The 23,473-nt window shown below is 42.0% G+C and overlaps 2 protein-coding genes across 3 annotated transcripts in view; both read right to left on the minus strand.

The window, feature by feature from the left end:
- Position 1: 1 nt before the first annotated feature.
- cul1b (cullin 1b) lies at positions 2-17,219 on the minus strand. Its single transcript, XM_031584410.2, has 22 exons — positions 17,068-17,219; positions 13,625-14,005; positions 11,121-11,298; positions 10,618-10,785; positions 10,298-10,348; positions 10,059-10,149; positions 9,680-9,843; positions 8,989-9,151; positions 8,616-8,746; positions 7,608-7,715; positions 7,262-7,368; positions 4,560-4,608; positions 4,294-4,425; positions 3,914-4,031; positions 3,329-3,405; positions 2,864-2,995; positions 2,501-2,593; positions 2,062-2,109; positions 1,847-1,929; positions 1,482-1,587; positions 1,006-1,119; positions 2-762 (listed from the first exon to the last, which is right to left on the minus strand). The coding sequence occupies exons 2-22, from the start codon at positions 13,762-13,764 to the stop codon at positions 682-684; spliced, it is 2,334 nt and encodes a 777-aa protein (XP_031440270.1). The 5' UTR covers positions 13,765-14,005; positions 17,068-17,219; the 3' UTR covers positions 2-681.
- A 1,110-nt stretch (positions 17,220-18,329) lies between these two features.
- Positions 18,330-23,473, minus strand: part of cntnap2a (contactin associated protein 2a) — a 270,768-nt gene continuing 265,624 nt past the window's right edge. Inside the window, exons 23-24 of one of the 2 annotated variants that reach the window (XM_031584073.2) lie at positions 22,451-22,522; positions 18,330-22,093 (exon numbers count right to left, since the gene is read on the minus strand). In XM_031584073.2, the coding sequence (XP_031439933.1) occupies positions 21,894-22,093; positions 22,451-22,522 (272 nt within the window). In that variant the 3' untranslated portion in view covers positions 18,330-21,893. Of the gene's footprint in view, positions 22,094-22,450; positions 22,526-23,473 lie in introns of both variants that reach the window. The other variant, XM_031584072.2, reaches the window with a different exon arrangement.

The raw sequence follows: 23,473 nt of genomic DNA on the forward strand, positions 1-23,473 counted from the left end.
CTACAGAAAGGTTTTCTTTATTATTTAACACATTAAAAAAATGAACCACACTATACAAATGGGGTTTCCTTGGAGCAGGTAACAAAGTCAGGTTACGGTTTCTAACGGCCTACATCGGACTCAAAAGTGCTGCAAAACTGTCAATTCACAATGTTTTATTTTCACCATTCCATCCCTCATGTCCCCTCGTGCAGCCGTAGCAGCCATCTGTCATAGAGAAGAGTCTCGGCGGCGGCTGACACCCATCTTTCTTTTCTGTTTTTTCCTTCTTAAATTTCCTTTCACTGATAGGCAGTAGCATGCAACCCAGCAGATGGGCTTTAGACTGTAAAGGTGAGGGGGGCTTTAAGGGGGGGGGTCCATGTACATATGTACAGATGATCGCTGTGTTTGTGGTAGTCCTGAGCAGTTCGTGTGGAGGGTTGGGGGAGAGGGTTGTAGGGGGGTTAGACTGGCAGCATCTACCCCCGGCCCCAAACCTCTTTACCTTAAAGGGAGGTCCAGCTCTGCTGCTGCATGGACGTCAACAGCAGCAGTAAGGATTTGAAGCGCAAACCCTCCGTAGATAAAGATTCCTCTCCTGTGCGCACATTCCTTGCAACATCGAACAAAAAAAGTTGCCAGGAATGAATTTTCCTGACTTGAAAACTATAATAACTGAAGAAAAAAAAATTAAAACATTTAAGCCAAGTAACTGTAGGTATCCTTCTCCCCATCAACGCGCTCCAGGTACTCCTTCTCTATTAAGATATCGATGCATTTCTGAAAGAGGAAATCAGAAACAAGTATACATTACTGTTCTGCAAATTTAGACTCGTCACGAAACAGTTTCAATATGAGTGTTCAAAATGGAGCCAGATCTGTTGGCCCCACGATACAAATATCCAAATGTATAGCTATGTCATTACCAAAGTGTGGAGAGGGCAGATTTCTCCCTCTCTGTCTCAATAGATTTTTGGAGCAGGCTCTTGTACAGTGTGATTGGGGTGTGTAGCAGTGGCTTACTTTGATGACAGGAACACGAGGCTTGAAGCGAGAGGACAGTTGGTTCAGCACCTCTGCCAGGAGCTGCTGATGCTTGAGAAGCTTTCTCATCTTCATGATTCTGACGATAGCAGCCTACACACACACAAATGCAAAATGTCATGCCTCTGACAAAAAGGTGCTTCAGAAATAGATGGCACTTCTCAGAAATGATTAAGGTGTTGGGTATTGGAGGTTAATTATGTTAAAATGAAGGAGACAACAAAAAAAGGGGGGGATCTGAAACTAAAAGAAACCTGTCAGGTCTGAGATGAGCACAATGAACTACACACTGAAGGCACACAGTATACCTCAACACCCATAGACATAGAATACATCCAAGAGTAGAACCAGTGTGCATATTCCTTAAGTCTATTCATGAATGCATTTTATGGTTTGGAGTTGAGTAGTGAGAGCTACCGTTAGTTACTGGTGACTTGAGATCTTGCTGTATTTACCTGTATGAGGAGTTTGCGGTCCTCCTCTATGTTCTTGTGGGTGGTCTCTTGTTCCTGCTTCTGCTCGGTCTTCATGGGCACGTTGATATTCACACGCAACTTCTTGCTACAGAAACACAGATCCACCGGTCAGCTTTGAGTGCGTCATTGGATAGGAAACTACACTAACAGAACGCAACACAAACCACTGGGAGAACTAGGTGTATCTTCAAGATTTCACCTTTCAATATAATTTAAAATAAAAGTAGAAAAAAAACTAAATGATTCCTTCTTGGTGAAATCACTATATTTAATAAGCATATTTGAAAATTGCTATTAAAATTAAAATGACTTTTTACTACTGTGTTCTGCAAATGAACACTTACTTCTTGTATCCCAAGAACAGTTTTATCACAGTGTCAGGTTTGAAGTCCGCTTCATCCACATTGGCATTCTCATCATCTAGGACCTGGAAAAGCAAACAAAATGGTTCCACCAAGTAAGAACAGACCCAAAAAGCCAAAAAGAACTCAAGAACCCTCTAGTGGACAAAATCCACACAGCAAGCAGTGAGAACCACACCAAAGACACTCGCACTCACCAGCAATTTCGACTTCAGAAGGATTTGCAAAACTTGCACCAAAATGTCCTGTGAAGTGAAAGAACACAAAAGAGCTGTGATTCTGGCGTCACGGTTACCATGCCCTCTAATTCACCGGGCTGATAAAGAGCAACTATTAGTAATCAGAAGAGACATGATGAACTTATCATTTAAGGGCTAAATGTTTACACTGCCTCTATAGTGTTAATACCTTACATTGCATTAAAACCTTATTTACAGTTAATGGTAAGAATTGTGAATATTCTATAAGCAATGTTAACGGCAACTGAGACTCTGTGTGTGTGTGTGTGTGTGTGTGTGTGTGTGTGTGTGTGTGGAGTGGAGTGAAAATGATGCAATGTAGGTTGAAAAGTGCAACCTATGTACAGTACATGTGGCCGGTGAGTACATGTATTCCCACAGCCTGGGAAGTACTGACCGTTTTGATCTGTGTGCTGTCGGTGAGCTGCTGCACTGTGTAGATGTCCTCTGTGTTGAACTGCAGGAGGATGGCCATTTGGAATGTGGAGGCCTGGAGGGGGGAGAGGAGCACACAGTCAAGGACGAGTGACATCAGTCCGGGGCGTGGGGCTGCAAGCAATTAACCTGAATACACCACGACTGATGACTGATAGCATGCCATTTACACTAATGCCTTGTGCTTTTAACTGTCCATCTTTAGAACTGCCACTTAAGCACAACTATGTAGTTTGTAGTAACTGAGAAAAAAGAAATGCAATGACCAGCAACCCTACATGAGAAGGGATGCAACTAGGAGGTTAAACTGGAGACGCAGGCTCACCTGCAGGGTGTATCTGTTCTTGAAGCAGTTGGTGACCAGCTCTCCTTTAGACAGGTGGTAGAGCCAGGTGAGCTTGCGCCCGCTGTGTCTGCTGGCGTAGAAGGCTGTGAATCTTTGGTAACTTCGTTCCAGCTGCAAGTGAAATAAAAAAAACGGCAAAAAAAAAAAAAAAAAAACTGTTAAAATCAAACTGAAGAAGAAGAGAGTGGAGGTGTGTGTGAACGGTCAAGATCAAACTGAAGAAGAGAGAGTGGAGGTGTGTGTGAACAGTTAAGATTAAACTGAAGAAGAGAGAGTGGAGGTGTGTGAACGGTCAAGATTAAACTGAAGAAGAGAGAGTGGTGGTGTGTGTGAACAGTTAAGATTAAACTGAAGAAGAGAGAGTGGTGGTGTGTCTGAAATGCTGTGGTACACCATGGCGGTTGTGGAGACACGGTCAGTTAAGCGGTTGACGGTTGAGCTCACCTCAGATGGTAAAGCAAAAGTGCAGGACTGCTGGAAGGGCCAGGAACCGGAGCTCAACACCTGGATGCTGAAGTCCACTGCAAGACAACAAAGAGGCTCATCATGACCAAGACCAGGGTTCACTCACAGGACGGAGAAAATATACCCTTCACTTCTACAGGTTATGCACAGGAGAACTGGTCTAGAACAGAGGGTATTCACAATACATGGTTTAGTGACAAACCTGTATACGTTACCTCTGAGTGGTAAACCTCCTCATAGAAGAGCCCTATAGCTTCGTTCTCATAGCGCAACAAAACCAGAGAGCTCTTCTTTTAGAAGGCTTACAACTTACTCAGAGTTGAACACCCGCCTGGTTTATAAGCATCCTCAAGGAACTGATATAGCTCTTTTGGATTTTCAAAAATGGTAGGACTATGTTTTAAGATTTCTTGTATTTTTCAGTGGTTGACATTTTACAGTATGCAAGACTCATTTCTGTCATGAAATTGGTGTGTTTAAAATGTCAGCCATGCTGAAACGGCACCGGAAGGGTGACTTGAGGGACGTGTTTGGTTTGGCGTTTGTCATGACCGCGTTACTCACAGTCTAGCGGCTCGGAGTTTGATAGATGCTTCTTAAACTGTTCATTGAGGTCTTTGCTGACTCCGATGTCCTGGAACATACGCTGCAGTTTGGAGGTATACTCAAAACCACATGCTTGCTGAAAGCGGTCAGAGGGAAGGTGAAGTAAGTATATGAGAAAGTAAGTGGTGTAATCATAACAAGAACAAACAGAAGCAACGGATGATGCACAAGGACACAACAATAAAACGGCATGGCAACCGTAGCCAATCCAGTAAGACAGTGTAATATAACTGACCAATGGCATTATCGTAATAACAAAACACATTTATCAGCATCAGTAGTTACAGTAAATGCCATTGAGTATTGTTCCTAATCCTTCATTCTTCCAGACGACGCACCTTCAGTTTGGAGATCATGCTGGCCTCTGCGTCGTCACTCGCACTGTTCTGGTGCACCAGTCGCTTGGCCAACATCTTAGCGTAGAACTTCTGGAACACGTCTTTGTCCTCGATGTACTTGAACACCACCATCTGTAAGCAAGGGGGTGGGGGTGGGGGTGTTATTTAGTGGAAATGACTGTGTGAATAGACACATCTGATTAGTCTCGAGGTTGGTTAGGTGTGTGCATAGGTAGATGTCCATGACCAGGGCAGTTTTCACTCACCACTTGGTTTAACGTGTCCTCCAGTTCAGCCTCCTCGGGATTCTTGGAGCTGTAGGAGTCAAAGTCATTTCCTGTTAATACTAATCTATTCCAGTCACCATACCATTAAAAAAAGACCTCTGGGTCACAAAACCAATCGTGCAATAGTTATGCTACATTTATTCTAGTTCTACCTCCCCGATCTGTTGTATATTTTCATCTGCAGATTCAACTACTTGACAAAACTCCTGTCCTGAGCTTTGACTACATACTGGTCTTAAAATGCAGAGCTCCTACACAAAGAGCTGCTAGTGAGGCTCTTTTGCTGCAAAAGCACAGCTCATCATTACCTTAATGCTTAGTGACAGTACAGAATCTCCATTCAGCGAGTAATTCAGTCAAGGTCAAAGTTGAATCTAACCCTGGAGGCTAGCCTAGGGTAGATCAGATCTCAACAGCAAATCATGGCATCCACCTTAGCCTGTACTTCCCCCTTCCCCTCCTGCCCTGCAGTGGTGGATGGATGAGCTCTACACAGCGCTTCCCACAGCCTCTGCTCTAACGGTCACGCTGCCTTATGGTAGATGACTCACATTACATTAGAGCTCTAATTAAACTGCAGGACAGGCGGAAGGAAGACCCCAGGAGGAGGAGGAGGAGGAGGAGGAAGAGGAGAACTGGAAGACCTTTACCCTACATCTAAAGCAGCACACTGCAGCTGAACGTCATACAGAAGTACAGAGATGGAGAACAGGCAATAGTGTACGCTCAGAATGTGTGAAGTACCGTTAAAGATCCACGCCAGCCACATTTACTACCTGGAAGTGCTACGTCTGGTTTCAGTGTAGACACTGACTCACTACTAGAGCACTGCATACCTGTGTGTGTGTGTGTGTGTGTGTGTGTGTGTGTGTGTGTGTGTAAAGTAGAGTAGATCATACTAAGAGAGTAGATAAATGAGGATATGATACTGAAACCTTTACAAATGACATTTTGAGAGGAAGTTATGCAACGTTGCAAAATCAACATGAGATTAAAATCCACTCATCTGACAAAATCTGTTGAGTGATGTACGAGCTTTGTGGAACACTAAAAGATCAACACCACCATTGAGTGAACCCTTTGAGTTCAGTTGAGATGAATGGTGTACTGAGAATTACACATGCTAATTAACATACTAGGGTTAATTACAGGGCTTGCAGAATCACTATCCGGACGTCCCAGTTTTCTTGTCAGGCTACCAACATGTAACACCCTGTCCGACAGTCTGTCAGAAATCCTCCCCTAAGTGAAATAAAATTCCCTCCTTTGAAGAGTATGCATCAATCGGAAAGGTAGGCCAACTAGTCAGGTTGTATTTGATGCCAGTGTCCTAACCAGCCAGACCAGCATTCTACGCAAAGTGCACCAGAAAAGCTGAGATGTTTTGCGCACAGAACGGACAAACGAGTAGTTCTCATAACATAGCATTTATACCACAACATGAATTCAGATTTATTTAAAGTTTAATCACACCTTTATCTTTTTGTTTACTTTGATGCAAATACATGCCCCATAGGATTACATTGTAAAGCCGTTTTGCGGTTGCTGGTTATAGTGTTCTAACTCATAACTAGATTGATTTAGACCGTTTTTGTCTCTAGTTAAAATTTGGACCAAAAAAGATGGGAAAATGGGGCAGAGTTTAGAGAATCCCAAAGTTTAAGGTACATTGTGTAGTTTTAGTGACATCTATAAGTAAAAATGGAATATAGGATTCATAATTATGTTTTCATTAGTGAATAATTACTGTAACTATGAATCGTTAGCTAAGAATGAGACCTTCACATCTACATAGGGAGCGGGTCCTTTTCCACCGAGTCCACCATGTTGCATTGCCATGTGGACAGGTGTGATCTACAGTAGCCCAGAACAGACAAACCAAAACACTGGCTCGAAACAGGGCTTTTTGCATCATTATGGCATTTAATGGACACAGTAGGTAATGACAAACACTTGTAAAGTGTAGGGTAATCAATTCAGCAACCTCACCACTAATTGCCATTAAAAACGACACACCAGACCTTTAAGCGCAACAGCTGTACTACAGCAATGTTGCAAAGACGACTCAATGAAACAGATACTAATTACCTTATTATAACTTACAACTGTGGATGTCTTTCAGACTTTTGCTGATTAAATTCTTATCAAATTGTGTTGTTGTCTTAAAGTTAAAGTTAATTTTTTTTAACAATTCTTGTTTTACAATTTCAAAGATGTGGTGAAATACTTTACTAAAGATATCATTATACTTCTGGTGATTTATTTAATATCAAATTGATGTTTGTTTACGAATTTCTTGAAAATTTCTACATTTCTACATAAAAAAATTGAATGTACAATGTATTGTAATGTACAATAAAAAAATCTTTTTCTTCGGCTAGCCTAATTCATTTCGGGCAACAAAAATCTGAAGAATACCTGCCAGGGATTTAGAAATGTATCAAGTCTCTGTCTATGCTCGTAGAAGATATTATGTGGCTTTAGACAGAGGCCTCAGGTCCACCCTCTTTCTGTATTTGTAGTGAATTTTGGTGTTCACACAGCAGCTCCTTCAAAATATTTTTAACTGTTCGGGGCGGATAGCGAGCATCAAGTATTCCCTTGTCAATCTCCCATATTTCCCATATCCCCATTTAGAGTGAGGAGCAGTGTCAGGTGCTTTTAATGTGCTGACAACCAACCTCTTCTTGAGCAGAGAGTCACAGTATCTGGCCAGTAGCTCAGGGGATTTACTGGAGGACTGTGCCATCCTGGTAACAGCATTGTTATTAATGAACCTCCCACACGCCTGTAGGGTAGAGGGAGGGAGGGAGGGAGGGAGAGAGAGAGAGAAAAAGAGAGAGAAAGAGAGAGACAGAAAGAGAAAGAAAGAGAGAGAGAGCGAAAGAAAGAGAGAGAGAGAGAGAAAGAAAGAAAGAAGAGAGAGAAAGAAAGAAAGAGAGAGATATGACAGAAAGAGGTTACAGCACTAACATAGATGCATATGGTACATGGAACATAAAGCAGAGATGAAGAACACCATCTCACCTTGTCCAGTGCCGCCACAAAGCCTGCATCGTTGTTGAAAGCTGACATGACCAGGGCGTTGTACTTCTTGTGCACGTCCAGTATTGTTTGCACATACATTTTGGGGTCCTGTGTGAAGAAAAAAAGCATAAGCTTCAACACATCTCATTAAAAGCACCTGACATCTCTGCTATAAAACAAAAAGAACAAAAACCCCAGTTAAGAAGTGAAACGAACATATAACTGTGTATGTAACTAAAGCTTCAAGGCTTCTGTGACCAAAGAAAAACCCATCTTAATTCACGGTTGTCATTAGTCAGGTATATAACAGGCATCACACATTGAATACAATCTACTGTGCAATCCTGCTAAAACTCAACAGCTGAGGTTCTGAACTGCAGCAGTCCCCCAACTATACTTGTGGCATAAACACAGACTCAACCTCATCCCAGGGTTGGCTTTCTTCTCTGGTTCCCAAAGGAGCCAGTGCTTCGGACTGATCTCTATAATTACATCAGCTGGATCACAGAATTGTAATCAAGGCGTCTTCCTGTTGTCACTTTGAGCTCCAGCTCCATGTTTCTACATAACAACACAGCTGGTGTGGACCTTCAGTGCACACTCATCTGTAGTCCTTCACTGCTTATACTGCTGGTTCAAAGGGCTAACATGGCCCAGCCATGCAGGTCAAGGTAACTGTAGCTTCATAATGTCAGTACACATTTTGTACCACACCGGTTAACACATGTAGATTCTCATGACATGAAAAAGGGAGAATGGCAAATAGTTATACGAAGTTTGTTGCATATATATCATGTTGGGAACAGTACAACTAGCTATGGCTCGTCCGATGCAACAGGACAACCTCAAAGTCCTCAAAGTCTACAAAACTACACTCTCTATCTTACAATATGCACTCAATAACATGCAAAATATTCCCTTCCTCGGACAGAATAACCGCAACGATCCTTGAGCACATGCCATGGACGATAGTCTCAGAGGACAAACTCTTAAGTCACTGCCACTCACGTTGAGAGCCGCGTCCCCACACTTCTCTATGGCAGCGAGGCCCTGGTTGTGGATGTGCGTTTCCAGAAGCTTCTTCAGCTCACCCAAGCCATCCGTGATGCGAGAGACAAGGTTGTACATGCGGCCAAGATCTAAAGGAGGGGAAATATGACAACCATATCTTACAGTCTGGACCAGCTCGGACACACGGATGCAAGCTTCACATCATTATGGAGAAAGGAGAACACAATGATAACTGAGTATCATAAATTACTATAAATAATAACAGATAATGCATTCTGATGTGCTCTGCTGCTTTCAAAAAAAGATGAAAGGCATGGAATTTGGAAGCATGTGGAATTGTGAGCCTAGAAGATAAACTCTCCTCCCTAACCTTCATTCTTGTCTGCATCCAGAAGGTTCTGGAACTCTGTGTGGAAGATCTCCAGGTGTTTCTCGATGAGCACCTGCTCACACTTGCGTGCCAGCTCGTCCTGTGTGCTCTCGTGGAGGTAAACCTGCACACGCCGCTGCTCATCCAGCAGCCGTGTCTCCGCCTGCGCACACAAACACAAACACAAACACACTTCAATTCAACATTTTCGTAATATCTGAGTAATAATCTCTTCCAGTAAATAAAATGCACTCCTTCAATTTCATTCAGGTTTCGTTATGGTTACTGCACACCACCTCAGAATTGATACGCAAGTGATGCATGAAACGGGTGCATACTCAGGTCAGATGTTGTTTACGATATCAGTGGACTCAGTTTAAGTGAATGGACTCAGTGATGTGATTTGTTAGTCAGTGTTGTGTCATGTCATGCTTTAGTCATAAGCAATAAAGTCCTGTGTATCCATGCATTGTTTACTACAGTTTTTTTTTAACAATTCAAAACATAAAACGAATCTGAGATTATTTTATTATTTCTTTGACATGGTTCACTATTTCATGCTTAATGAGAGTTGACGTAATGGAACTGGATCATGTTCAACGCTCCTGTCCTGCAGACAACAACACAAATTGATGGGCCTCACTGATAACATGGGGCCATTACGGTCACTCATCGCCACCATTACACTAACCTTTTTCATGTATTCGGTGACGGGGTTCTGTTGCAGGAACTCTGTGCTTTCCCTTGTGTAGAAGCGCTCCGTGTCTGCCAGGAACTGGCTCTCAAAGTACTCTTTGTACACAGACAATGTGGGGCCCTTCGCAAAGGCATCGTCTTCATTCAGGCCAAGCTCCACTGGAAGAGAGCAACCACACTGTGTTACATGACAGTTCAGCTGGCACAGATCCCACCACGCTTTGTGCTAGTGAAGGAGGTACGCCCAGCTTTGGGAAACAACAGCAATTACAGCTGATTCAGTCCTTGTTGCGCGCCCCCCCCCCCCCTGAATGAATGCAATGACAGAAAAGATCAACAGCGCTCTGAAAAGGGCAGAGGTCAATTGCTCGTACCATAGGACTGGACGACTCCACTGATGAGTCGAGTATTGATGGTCTCGCCATTGCGCTCTTTCTCAATGAGTTTCAGCACGGCATTGGTCACCTGAGAATGAAATCCATAACCCCTTAGGCTGAAGCTCTACTTCTAGACTCTCTGGACTATTAATGAAATCCATGCATATGCTAAGTAGATACAATACAAAAATAATATTATACAATACAATTTTTTTTTTTTAAATGTGAAAACCCACCTGCTTGTTTAAGGGTCTAAATAAACAATCTCTCCACGTCACCAAGGCAAGCTAAGAGAAAGAGAAAATGGTTACTTAAGAAAAGCAACCCTATAAACAGCACTCTATAAATGCATTTCCTCCAAGTGATTCTTTCGAACTTGGGCAGGCCTCTGAGATGAACACCATGCCTGGCTCAAGCTGATTTTACAGCACCCAAGGAGGGATATTATCCAGCAGAAAAATTCAAAGCAAATCAAGAAGTAGTAAGACAAGTAATAAGAAAACTGAACAGGGAAGAAAAAAGCTCCAGTCTGAAGCCCCGATCCAGTCTGACTTACTGAGTAGATCTCGTAGATGCCTTTCCGGCCCTCGTCGCACTCGCGGCGCACCCAGTGTCTGTTGAGGTAGGCGCAGATGCCGTTGAGCACTTTACTGGAGAAGCGGTAGTCCTCCCACTGCTGCGTGTAGAACTTCAGCACGCTCTCGTCCATCAGGTCTTCCCCATTCTGTGGGGAACAGGGGGCAGGAGGTGAGGGGGGGAGGGGGAGGGTGAGGGGACCGTGTTCGGTACAGGACATTTTAAAGAGGCTCCAGGAGCCCCTCAGACAACAGCCTTTCATCTAAGGGCCCATTAAACAGCAGTACTTCTGCAAATTCTCAGTCACAGCACACATTCTCGCAAAACCTATAATTATATAAATATATGATAAAGCTGGGACAATTCATAATAAAGCTTATAAATTATAATACAAATAATTTGCAAAATTTGCCTTTTGACAAAATCTGAAGCAAAAAGTGTGTGTAATGATTTGTTGTAAGGGAAAGAGCAGACGAGCAGCACCTTGAGTAGGTCCGTCAGGTAGTTCTTCAGGAATTCCTTCAGTCGTTTATAGAGCTCCAGGCCCACGAACTGGGCTCCTCCTGGAGTGGGGGTCTTCTTGGAGGGCTTGGAGGCCGGGGCGCCGGCCCCGCGGGCCTGGTTGGACTGGTGCACGCTCGTGCAGTAATTATAAACATGTCTGATCGGGGGGTCGTTAAGGTGAAGGGCGAATGGTTATGGGGAACAAAACAGGGCTAAAAACAGAAATAACTTCCTGACATCCTACCGAACAAACTAAAATGTGCACTTGTGAAAAGAATGCAGCCATCCAGATGTCTCAAACATTCATTTACAAGGGATAACAAACTGGAATACAACTACAAAAAAAAAGGATTTGGACTCAAATGACTTACCACCTCAAAGAGACTGTAAATTACAAAGTTCCACAAGTCTAGCCATACCCATGTTATTGAGACGGTCAACAATTCCACTGTGCAACAATTTCATCCCGACTCCAAATCCAAATCCTTCCTCTGGCCCTGCAAAGTAAGCTTTAACAGCTTGTCTAAATGCTTTTTTTTTTTTTTTTAAATGGACATAGTGCTTGCGTGAGTAGTCAGCCGGGGACAACAGAATTGTTGCCGTTTGGCCTGACTGAGTCCGAGAGATACGATGGCATCCTTCCAGGGTGGACTGGCCTCTGTCCAGAGCTGCAATGCCAGGTTCCCTCCTCACGTACGTGCCTCATGCTACCTACTGAGCCACTGCCCAGGGCACTGCGGTGCCATCGTTCACCCTCAGAAAAACTACCTTCAGGACCTAAAGGGACATATGGACATGCCCTATAGACTGTGTTGCATATATGAAGATGGATCATCAGTGCGTATTTATCATTGCTTTGCACTGTAAGACAAGACTTGCTTATTTGGATGCTTACAAAGTGTTGTTCACTTCAGCTATAGGATAGTGCTGTTTATGAACTAGTCACTGCGGTGTGAGATTCCCTTTCTGACTTGCACAACCAACAGTTCCTGGAAAAGCTTTCTGGGGCTGTTTTTCTTGGTGTCTTGTATCGTTGCTGTATCGGGTAAATGCCGATGATGATGATGATGATGCAGTCAAGCTGAAATTTCGATCACACTGCCCAAGCCCACAAGAAAAGAGAACCAGCACAAAAAAAGGCCCTCCCTGATAACTGCAGCGAGGATCATTTCTGTGCTCAAGAGCTGCACTGTTGAGTAGATCTGTGCTTCTGTGTCCCCGAGACCTGTCCTCTCTCTATCTCTATCTCTCCATCTCTCCGTTTTCCTGTTTCTGTTTCTCTCTCTCTCTCTCTCTCTCTCTGTCTCTCTCTGTTCACTCCCCAAAAGTCTTTAATTACGCCCTCAGACTGATGTAGAATGAGTGGGTGAAATCCAAGCCTGCTGCTGTGGGAGAGGAAGGAAGTGCTGGAGAGGCCTTTGTGATAGATATACCTCTCTTTTGTGCCAGAGAGCTCTGACACAGCTCTGACACAGCCAGAAAGGCCTGCGCAAAATGCTCTAGTCTACTTCAGTCGAGTTTCTGACTGAATCTCTACTATTTACTGACCCTAACAGGAACAACAGACTTCTAACCGGAAATTACATTTCATCAATTGTGGAAATGGACTGCCATGTTCTAAAACGAATTACAAGCATTTACAAATAAAGCAGACAGTTGACCGTTTAAATAGATTTCTTGCAGTACGTCCCTCACGCTGCACGGTGGTAAATAAATATACAGTGTCAATAGAAGGTAAACAGGGTTGCTCCATCTTAACTGCTATTTATGACCCGGCTGTCAGTCGTCCCACACATGAGCACTGGAGGAAATACAGGCATGGGGATGTGCTTGGCTTTCTGTCACAACTGCCTGACAGCTAACCTTTACTGTCTGATTGAATCAGCTCTCTCTCCATTCCTCTCTTTCTCTTCCTTCTTCTCGCTTCCTCTCTCTCCCTCTTTCTTTCTCTCACCCACCCTCCCTTTCTCTCTCTCTGCCTCTCTCTCTCTGCCTCTCTCTCTCTCTCTGAGGGCGTGGGTGGCAGAATGCTGATGCTGGGGTCTGTGTTCTGAGCTCGTCTCACACTGAACGCACACTGCAGTGCCTGGGAGAAAGGGTCTCTCATCATAACCCTGGGGAACACCCTCTTTCTGCTGCACCAAATGGTCTGTTGTGAGGGTTTTTGGCCAGATCCTGACACATGGGATTCAGTCTGATGAAAGCCAACTACATTACTCATAAGACTCACTAAATTAGGCGTCAACTGGGCCAGATCTAAACAGCCAGCAAATCTTCAGCAGATAGAATAGGGTGGAAACTACTTGACATTGTCAGTGGTGCAATACAAAACTGCTTGCTATCAGCACTTCCCTGCTTTGCCTGTTGCTGTGTCAAAACTCTCAACCTCAACAGGACAAACATGGGCTAATAAAAAACGAAATTATTGTGATAATAAATCACCCCATTCCGGCCCCTCCCCTCCCTCTGTCCCGCTAGGATACGTGTAGAGTTCCATGTAGCGCGACTTGGCCATGCTCTGCCGCGAGTACACCTGCTGGATGCCGGCCCGCAGGTCATCCCAGATCTGGTCCAGCCCAATCTGTTTCAGCCCGTGGGGGTTCTGGTTCCTGTTGGACGACATGGTCCGTCTCGCTAGCACGCTGACCACCTCCTCCTCCTCCCGTGTCTGTCCCTGTTTCTGTCGGCTCCTCGGAAACAAAGACGGCGTTTCAGGCGCTCTCCCCCATCCGGCTCATGTTTTCCAGGGAACCTCTGAAGAGAATCAAAATGTTCTGCCGTGTTCTTCCAATGACGGGTCAAATCAGTGGCGCAGGGGACTGAAAGACTTCTGAGTGCTTGCAGTGCCTGTTTCACCAGGTAATCTGTAAAAAGAGAAAAAGACAGACATCAAAAAAGCTATTTCTGCAAATGGCAGGAAAAACAAGGTCAATATTGGGTGCCATATCTTCACTTCGGGCATGGACAGAGGTTACAGAATATATTGATCAAACCTAATGATCTAACACACATGGCTAACTGTATGAGGCTCTCTCCCACTCGCCTGTTGGGCATGTCTCAAAACAAATAACAACCAGCCTCTTCTTCATTGAGCTTTCTCTAGGGCTGAATGAGGACACAAGCTGAAGCTCATGGTTTATGACAGGCTCAGATTTATATTTAGATCCCCACAAGTTCAGGCTGTCAAAATCAAGTCTGGCAAAAGTGAACGAGACTTGACCTTCATTGTTTACATCATGTAAATTACATGTGACAATGTTGTTGTTGTTGTTGTTGTTGTTGTTGTCGTCCATGACGAGGCTCCACGTCTCAAATACACCAAGTGCAGCGAGAGGTTGCGATACATGATCACGTGACTAGTAGGATTGGGTTTTGCGACGGTTATTTATAGAAAGCCCTACACCGGTCCTCATCGAATTTCCCAAAAGTAATTAACACTTGAGACAAACAGTGAGGAAGAATGCCTGTGCATGCCATTTACAGTTTCTTTTCCATCTTGACATTTGGGTGGACTGCTTTGGTTCATTTAAATGTCACTGAATAATTAAGAACAAAATAGAATTTCCAAAATGCATCCTTCATCACTACAGTACCATGCCAACAACGACTATATCGCAACCATCACAGGTGACGTTGTACTCAAAGAAGACAACACCTGGCGCAACCTGGTCAATCACCTAAGCCGACTGTGACACAGTTAAGTGGTGACCAGTGGCCTGTTTACCCAGGAGCTTTAGCCACAGGATACTGACATTTAATCGCAACACCAGTGATGTGTAGCTTGCGTGTGAGGGTGTGTGTGAGACAGATGGGGCATGACTGGATCTTGCAATTAGCCTTTGACCTGGAGGTCTAATTCCGCAGGGTCCTCACCTCTGCCCAGTGTCAGCGGTACAGTGATCCAGTCAGTCTGCTGGACCTTCACACACTATTAGTGTGGTGCTGCTTAAATTGTGTCATTTAGCCTACTGTACCTCCATAAGTAGGCTACAGGGGGGGCATGTGACGTTCGCCATAAACACATCAACACTGACTCCATGCAGGTTAATGAGTATAGGAGTGTCAGGGCTCCTTCCCTTTTAAGGAAATTATTATTATTCAGGTTGATGTGCTTCTTGCTATATTGACGATGGTTCTAATAATGGCATCGTCATTATTGATTAAATGATTGGACTCTACTAAAATCTTAAAGGGAAATGTTTTTAAATGATTCATTGCAAATAGTCTAGATTTAATCTGATTAACCACACGCAGTCTTGGCTAGACTCTGCGACCTAACAGCCCAGATAACTCAGCGACATGTAGGGTAGTAGGTTCGTGAACATGGTGTTTGATTGAATTTAGTTGAATTGCAGCTCCAGAAGTATTTTACATGACTGTATAATATGCATAACATGCTTACTCTTGACCTCAGAATAGGTGAAAGTGATCTTCTTATAATATCCTGGGCTTTACCTATTCAGCCAGCTGTCTCCTAGTTTGCGGTCAGTGGTATCCAAAACACATTATCAACAAAAGATTAAGGGTGGTTCTATCAAAGGGAGGGTGAGCCAAAATAACACAAACAAAAAACAGCACGCATTTACAACGGTTATTTTAACCATGGTCTTAATGTGATGTTTAATGCTACAAATCCAGTTGTAATGGCCTGATTTGGCTTTCTGACCATTACACCTGGACATCCAAACATGATGAGAAGTGTCATGATGATAGTAAAGTTAAATAAAACATCTATATATCTATATGTCTATCGCGTGGGCAAGAAATAATCATGCCTATAGGTTTCTGGCAAAAGACAAAGTTTAGGGTATATGATTGGGATGCAGAGGATACAGATTGTCTTAACGGAAGTTAACTATACACATAAAGCTGCCAACATATTTTTCATGTCCAGATTTCTCTCATCACTTTAGATTTTGGCAACTTTGCCATTATCGTTGTCTCTACGTCATCAGAAAAGGGGTGCCCCTTGAAGAAATGTCTCATGTATTGCTATCCAGGGCATAAATAACTGTCCAAAAGAAGGATATTATCAGTATTGTGTGCTGGCAACAACCTAAGGTCATGGACGAGATGGATTTTTGCATACACCATTAGTCATTCCTAGCTAAAGTTGTCCTGTTCAACAGAAACAGAGCTAGGAACTCAGCTATGTCGAGGCTACGAGTCTGTTTAGTCGTGACTATCGTTTGTTTACATTTATCAACCAAACATTCTCACGAGATAACCTAGTTATCTCTTGCTAAATATGCTAGCTATCGTACCTAGATGACTGACCATGTTTACTGTGGCCTGACAGGTAACGTTATAGTCAGAGCAATTGACGGTGAAGGAATATTTTCCTACTCCCCACATGCCGTTTGTTTTGGGAATATAAAGGTACATTCACACACTAATAAATAATAACAGTATTTCTCGCTATTACAGGCATCGTGGTCCATACCTACCAGATTTATGAATTATTAGAGCTGGCGTACATCTGCCTGTCCAAGACGTACCGTAGCTAGCTAACCTTTTTAGCTACTTAGCTAGCTAAGCTAGATGTTTGAGATAGAAAGCTAAATTCGCTAGCTACTAAGCTAACACTGACAACGTCCTAGTTACGTAGCTAGCGAACGTAACGATAGTGTAATTCCGTTACACAAGTCATAGGACAATGCAAACGTATTAACAACATTTTGATTAACAAAAATAGATTGAAATTAGCGGTATTTTCACATTTAAACTAGCAAGGAAGCTAGGTAGCTCTCATGCTAGCTTGCTTCACTGATGCAAAATGGCCCCCTATTCAATGAGTCAGGATTATTCACCTCAAAATGCTTGATAGATTACCCCTTTGACGCAAAAGTGTATGGTTATGTCAGACAGTACAGCTAAACAACATAGGTAATTAAAATATGTTAACAATCATAAAATGTCCTCTTACCATTCTTGTGATGTTTGTCTTGCCTGTTCACGCAGTTCAGACCGTACACATCCTAGTGATAGCAAGAGTGTGCCCTCTCCCTCTGTGTTTAGTTTGGGAATCACACTCCTCATGCAACCCCTCTGTCGTCACCTGCTGGAACGTTTTTCGCGGTGCGTATGTTGAAATTTCCTCTACAGCACCTAGGCCTGACACACATAAACGTAACGTTAATGCAGAATTTCATTTTAATGCGCATTTAAAGCGTAATATATTAGGAATGCAGCGATGGAATTGTGACGATCTGCTTAAGTATGCAATATACGAGATGTAAATGGTTGATGTTTTGTGACTGAAATTACCATATTTCGAGCAGGACAAAAAGGTGCGTGCCAAGGGTAGTGAAAAGGCCGACAGTGTCTAAACAGAATAAGCTACATGGGTTTGGTAGCCCACAGCCTACCATAAATGTATCCAATTCAGTCAGTTTATACCCCAGAATGTCATGCTGCCATCCAGTTGTTATTTAAACAAGGGTAGGCCAAAACAGCCTTTAAGTGCGTTCCAGATTTACAAAGAGAGACCTAGGCCTGAGTGGCCAGAGTAATAGGCCATATATAATTTTTTGATGACACATTCTACTTTTTAAAATAAGCCTTGTGAAAGCCCTTGGAAGCAAATAGCAGTCTATTGTTATGTCAAACAACTTCAGCTTAGTTTATGTGCCTGGTTGCCAATTGTAGAACCTTTAGGTTGTAGACGGCTTTGTCAATTTTTGTGAACAGATTAAAGATAGCCTATGCCTATTTTAAGCATCATTCTAAACCTGCAACCAAGTTATTTTGCCAAATGACATCCACATCTAAGTAGGCCCTATGTAATTGAATATCAGTAAGGAAAGAAAGAAAGACACTGGCATACACAAAGGTAAACCAACTGTATTGCAGAGTAGCCTACCTAAGAACCATATGAATGTTATGTAGCAATGTGGGCTATTCAGAGTGAGAGGAAATGTAAATGCAGTACCCATTACTAGCACATGGGGGCAGCATATGACTACAGGCCAAACTGAACTAATCATCTGTGTAGCCAGCTGTGAACTACACACAGGCCTCTGCTGTTTTGCAGTTAATGTAGGCTATTTCAGATATGCCTTTGAAGAAAACAGTTTGAAAAGTGAACGTGCGCACATATATTAGCATTAAAACTCTGACTAAGTTTGTTTTTTTAGCCATTTGTTTGTGAAAAACAAGTAAATAAATATAATACCAAGGCAGAGTAAATCATGGCAAGGCTCTTTAATGTTGTAACTTTATACCATATCACAAAACATACTGCAAATAAGGCTTGACAGATGACATGTTATCAAAAAGGAATTGTAAGTGAAATGATACAGACACAATCTTTGCCTTAGGAGACAGTGATTCCTTTTGAACTATTAGATCTCACATCTGATATCCACAGAGCAGCTCACAAAAGATGTCACACAATGTCAGTGACAGGTTCATAAGTACATTTTTTACCCCATCTCATAAAAAGAAGCACATACGCATATTAAATTCCCTTGTTTTGTAAATGAAGTCTCTCACATCATGAAGGAATAAAAAGAAACACAGCCAGTCAACTGAAGTGCACTAAATATAAAAAGGTGTTAATCTGTTATTTTCGCAACTTGTCATAATAGCAAATATTTAAAAAATACATCCCCAATAATAAATACAGATATGATATTCCACATTAGTTTACATTACCAATATATACAATTCACATACAATGGGCCATGCTGCTGCTTTTACTCAAGGAGAGCAATGTGCCACATTTGATCATAAAAATGTATGAGTAAAATGTCAAAAGAATAGAAGCTTTATAATTTGTGTGTTCAATAAAACCTTTGAGTGAAGTTTATGACTTTATGTAGCACTGAAGAGAGACATGAATATGTTCTTTGTATCGGGACAGTAGCTGTTCTCATGTAACTATTACTCATATGCTCTGGGAGTACATGTAATGAAATAACCAATAAAACAGACAGACAGACAAACAAACACACACAAATCTTTTCTGTTATAAGTGCAAATGAAAAGGGAACACTGTCTCCTTCTCTCTGGGCATTAGCTCAATCACATGAAGGTCCAGAAAGAACTCTCTTTTTTAGACTTTGATTTAAAAATCTGGTGCTGATAGCGATCAATAGAAAACTTGGAAATAAGGGGGAAAAAAAGAAAATGTTACAACTCTCAAAGCTTTATGGGTCTCCACCATGACAGACATGTAATACAACTTCCGTCAGTACAAACTGAAAAAAACTTCAAGCGGCAAGTAGCATAGCCAACATCCGACACACTCCTGAAACAGATGGTACACAGACAATGGCTAGGTCATCTATAAAATATCTTCATAAAAATATATATATATTATATTTATTGTGAAACAAAATGCATGGTTTACCTACAGTATTACTGTACAAAACAATATTATTGTAGTTGTATACAGTATGTTTATGTTATGTGATTGGGTGAGCATGTTACAGACGGATGACAAGGATAATACAAAGATTATATCGGAATGTCCAATGAGACCGAATGGTTTGTTGAGACATGCAAATATATTTGCTACATTCCCCTCCCAAATTTTCATCTCCAGAGCGAAAATCCCCACATGACAAATTATGCTAAATCATTCTTACTGATACTTACAGCACATTGAAGTACAAACAATCCACTGGTCTTAGTAAATAAGATTGCTTACTTGGTCAGCAAAAATCGATCGATAGAATCCATGATCTAGCTGTTCCACTTTTGACCATGTTGACTGTGTATTACATGGTGTGCCTTTATCAAGGTCTTTTGCTAACTATTTCAGGTCTGTGTGCTGTCTAGAGATTTGTGACAGGAACTTGATGCAAGATTTACAGGGGCAGGGTTAGATTTCTTTCCCTCCATTGTGAGAATTAGCGTTATTGATTCAGTACATGAGCAGCACTGTCTACTTAGAGGGAATAACAGAATGTTTGTTGAGAAAAGCAAAATGTAAAGTAATGTCATGTAAATGTAAATGTAAATGTATATGAAGGCTAAAGAGAGGCACATGTCAAACCAAATCAAGCCTTTGATACACTTATCTTGAGAGAAGGAAACATACAAGACCACACAACAGACCTAATCACTGTGCAAAAGAGTCTTACTTGTGTCTAGAAAATACGCTAGGATTCTCCTCCATTCTGCTTTTTAAACAGAAGCCACTAGCCACCGAATGTTTTCTCTTTAGCACAGTACACCTCATCCTAGCAATTCTCACCTGATGTTTTACCTTGAAATGCATTACTGCTAATGCTATTCTTTAGCCAGTGTCTTCTCAGAAAATGCCTCACATATCAACAACGACGACAAAACACAGCACAACGAATGTTAAAAAAAAGTCATGATTAAAAACAAATGTTGAAAAGTCTAATAAATGCAAAAAACTGGAACACATTCTCGCTTTGCTTCAGACAATCATGACTTTTTTTGTCTCTTTTTTTCTGCCAGTCTGCTCCTCCTGGTGAGACTTTGCACACTGCAGGCACAGAAGGGGCTTTATCATGTGTAAAAACATCCAGGAGGGTAGTGTGCTCATTCGTCCGGACAGCAGAATCTTGTTTACATTTGGTGTTCTAGGTTCTGTTTAAAACCTCTTGGTGGGGAACACAATATTTACTCGGTATCTTTCACAGAAAACATAGCTTTGCAGTCAAGAAGTACACAAAAACAACTCTAAACTCTGAAACATATGAGACCACAGAAATAATAAAACAAAAATGGCATTTGCTGTGATCATATGAAATCACTGCCAGCAATGATAACATGTTGAACATGTACAGAGCATATTTATATATACATATTTAAAGAAAAAATCTAAAATGAAACCTAATTTGGAGCCGTATCTGAGTGTAGTGGGATTAGTGAAGCTCAACTGACTCACAAAAATACGCATTTCCCGTATGAAAACCACACCACTTCAGAATCTTATGCATTTCTCCCTTTGCTTTTTCCTCTGCACAGTGTAATACTGCTTAACCAGAAAGGGTAAATCCGAAAGGCACAGTGGATTAAGCCATTTAACACATTATTACTCCATTATACTCTAATTTGTGGAGAATTTCAATCTCCTTACACGGCATTCAGTGCCAAACATGTTGAACATCAGTACATGTTCAATATCAATTTTGAATGCATAAAATTCAGGGTTTTTCATGATGAGCTTCACAATGTTACGTTTTACACAAAAGAAGTGCATAAGACTGGGGTGTTTGGCAACAGAATTGCAGATGTCAAAGTTGAAACGTCTAAAAGATCTGACCGCTCTAAGCAGCAGATGAGAACTGTGGTTGTGTGGTCACTCTACGGTCATGGAGATTTACTCTGCATGCCACTCTTAGCACAGATTTAAATAACGAAGGAGATCTGATGTCAGTTAGCAAAAACTGTCCCTGTCATAATTGAAACCAAAGCAAAGCGTTTGTACTTACAATTTGGCATTATCTTTCCGGGATTTAAGTTTTCAAAGTTATGCTTCGGATGCTTAAAGAAGTAAAAGTACGTGGCCAGTAAAAATAAACAAAAACACGTTTATGGGTCTCACTCACTTCAAGACAGATTTGGCAGATCAGTGTACAGAAAGAAAAATGGCATGTTCGATCCAGAGAGTAAATATTCAAAGGTGTCCTCAAATTCCCAAACACAATAGAAATTGGACACAAGCCAGTCACTATGTACAGTTTCTCAGAGCTGGACAGTTTGGAATCTCAGCCCCCTCCCCTGCTTGCTGTCTTGTTCAAATACTCAGAAAGATACTCAATCGGTGGGCTCTCAGATGAACCATTCTTTCTTGCTTTCGTCGATGGTCTCCGTGAATGGTGGCTCAGTCCCGATGATGGCCGCGTCGGCGGACTCGGACGACTCCGCTCCCTTGGCCTCATTGGTGTGGTAGGTCCCCTTATGGCGGAACATATAGCGAATCAGGAACACCAATGTGCAGAGGATGGTGAATATCACCACGGCGATGATACCTGCACAGGAATAGGGTTATTAACCACAGGTCGTCAGACCGTCATTCTTTAGGCAACAATTTAGTATTTGCTGATACCACAGCCTTTATAATATCATACAACAAAAGATCATAGGATTAATATATGAAATAACAGAAGTACATCAAGTATAGAAACAAATGCACTGTATGTGCACTATAAAGTTTCTGAAAACAGTTTTATATTTTACATGCACAAAAACACAAGATTGAAAAACAACATTCAGCATAGATCTTACCACATAAAACTTGTTTTAAATGTAATTTTGTTTCTCATATGTAGTACTGTGGATTTAAAATGGTGCACTGATTTCCTCATAGGTCATCCCTCGTTACTGACCTCCAATAATTGCTGAGTTTCTGTTGACTCCGTCTGGTATGACTCTTTCCTCATTAAATGGGAAGCCAGGACCTGCTGAAGAAAAATGTTGCAAATGACACCAGGAACTTTTGCTGTTGTGTCATTAAAGAAACAGAAACATGATTTAAGGCTCTTTAAATTTATAAAAACCCATCATATTACGTAACAAAAGTGACCCAGTTCAGATTTTGACAGGTTGGTTGACTATAAGCTGTAAGACATATACACATGCTTCCTATTCTGTCATCTCTATACAAGGGGGCCTTAAAGGTGCAGTGTGTCGGATTCAGGGCCCTTCAGGGCCAGTTTTGAGGTTGCAGATGGTAATCAACTGAATACCCCTCTCTCACCCCGTCCTCTGTAGGAGAAAGTACGGTGTCCATCAGGCGCCAGTAGCTACTTCCAAAATGATGTCATCATCTACAACCGCATCCAGTAGCCATAATATGTCAAGTCAGGAGGTTACTTTAGATAGATGTTTGGCAATGTTAGTTGTTGGCTGACATGAGCTCGAAAGCCTTTTGTTTCATGTTACACTTTTATTGGCAATCATTTTCAGGAGCTGAGGGCTGACCTCGGTAACGTCACCGGGTCTTTTGGGTCCAAATAACAAAGATAAATTCTAGTTTTGGTGCATACATTTAAAATGACAATCCTGGTAGCAATTAGACCCAGGGAAAATGGTCACTTGAGTTGGTAACTATGCCCATGTCCATGTTCTAGCTAAAACGATCAAACAACAGATTGCATTTAGATTGGTAGACTAAATGACCTGTCCAGCAGAAAACAGGCAACTTAGGCCTCACTCTGAAAACATGTATCCCTCATCAGTGATTTATATCTGGCAAAGGCCACACCCATGTTTATCCTTATTTTCTTTGTTATCCTTGCTTCTTGTTTTTGCTTCTTTGACAATGAAGATTCACGCTCCCTTGCTTTTTTCGTGTGCCAAATCATTTGTATGACCCTCCATTTGTCAAAATGTGGGTTCTCAAACTTCTC

Source organism: Clupea harengus, chromosome 17 (assembly GCF_900700415.2).
Source record: "Clupea harengus chromosome 17, Ch_v2.0.2, whole genome shotgun sequence".
Taxonomy (NCBI): Eukaryota; Metazoa; Chordata; class Actinopteri; order Clupeiformes; family Clupeidae; genus Clupea; species Clupea harengus.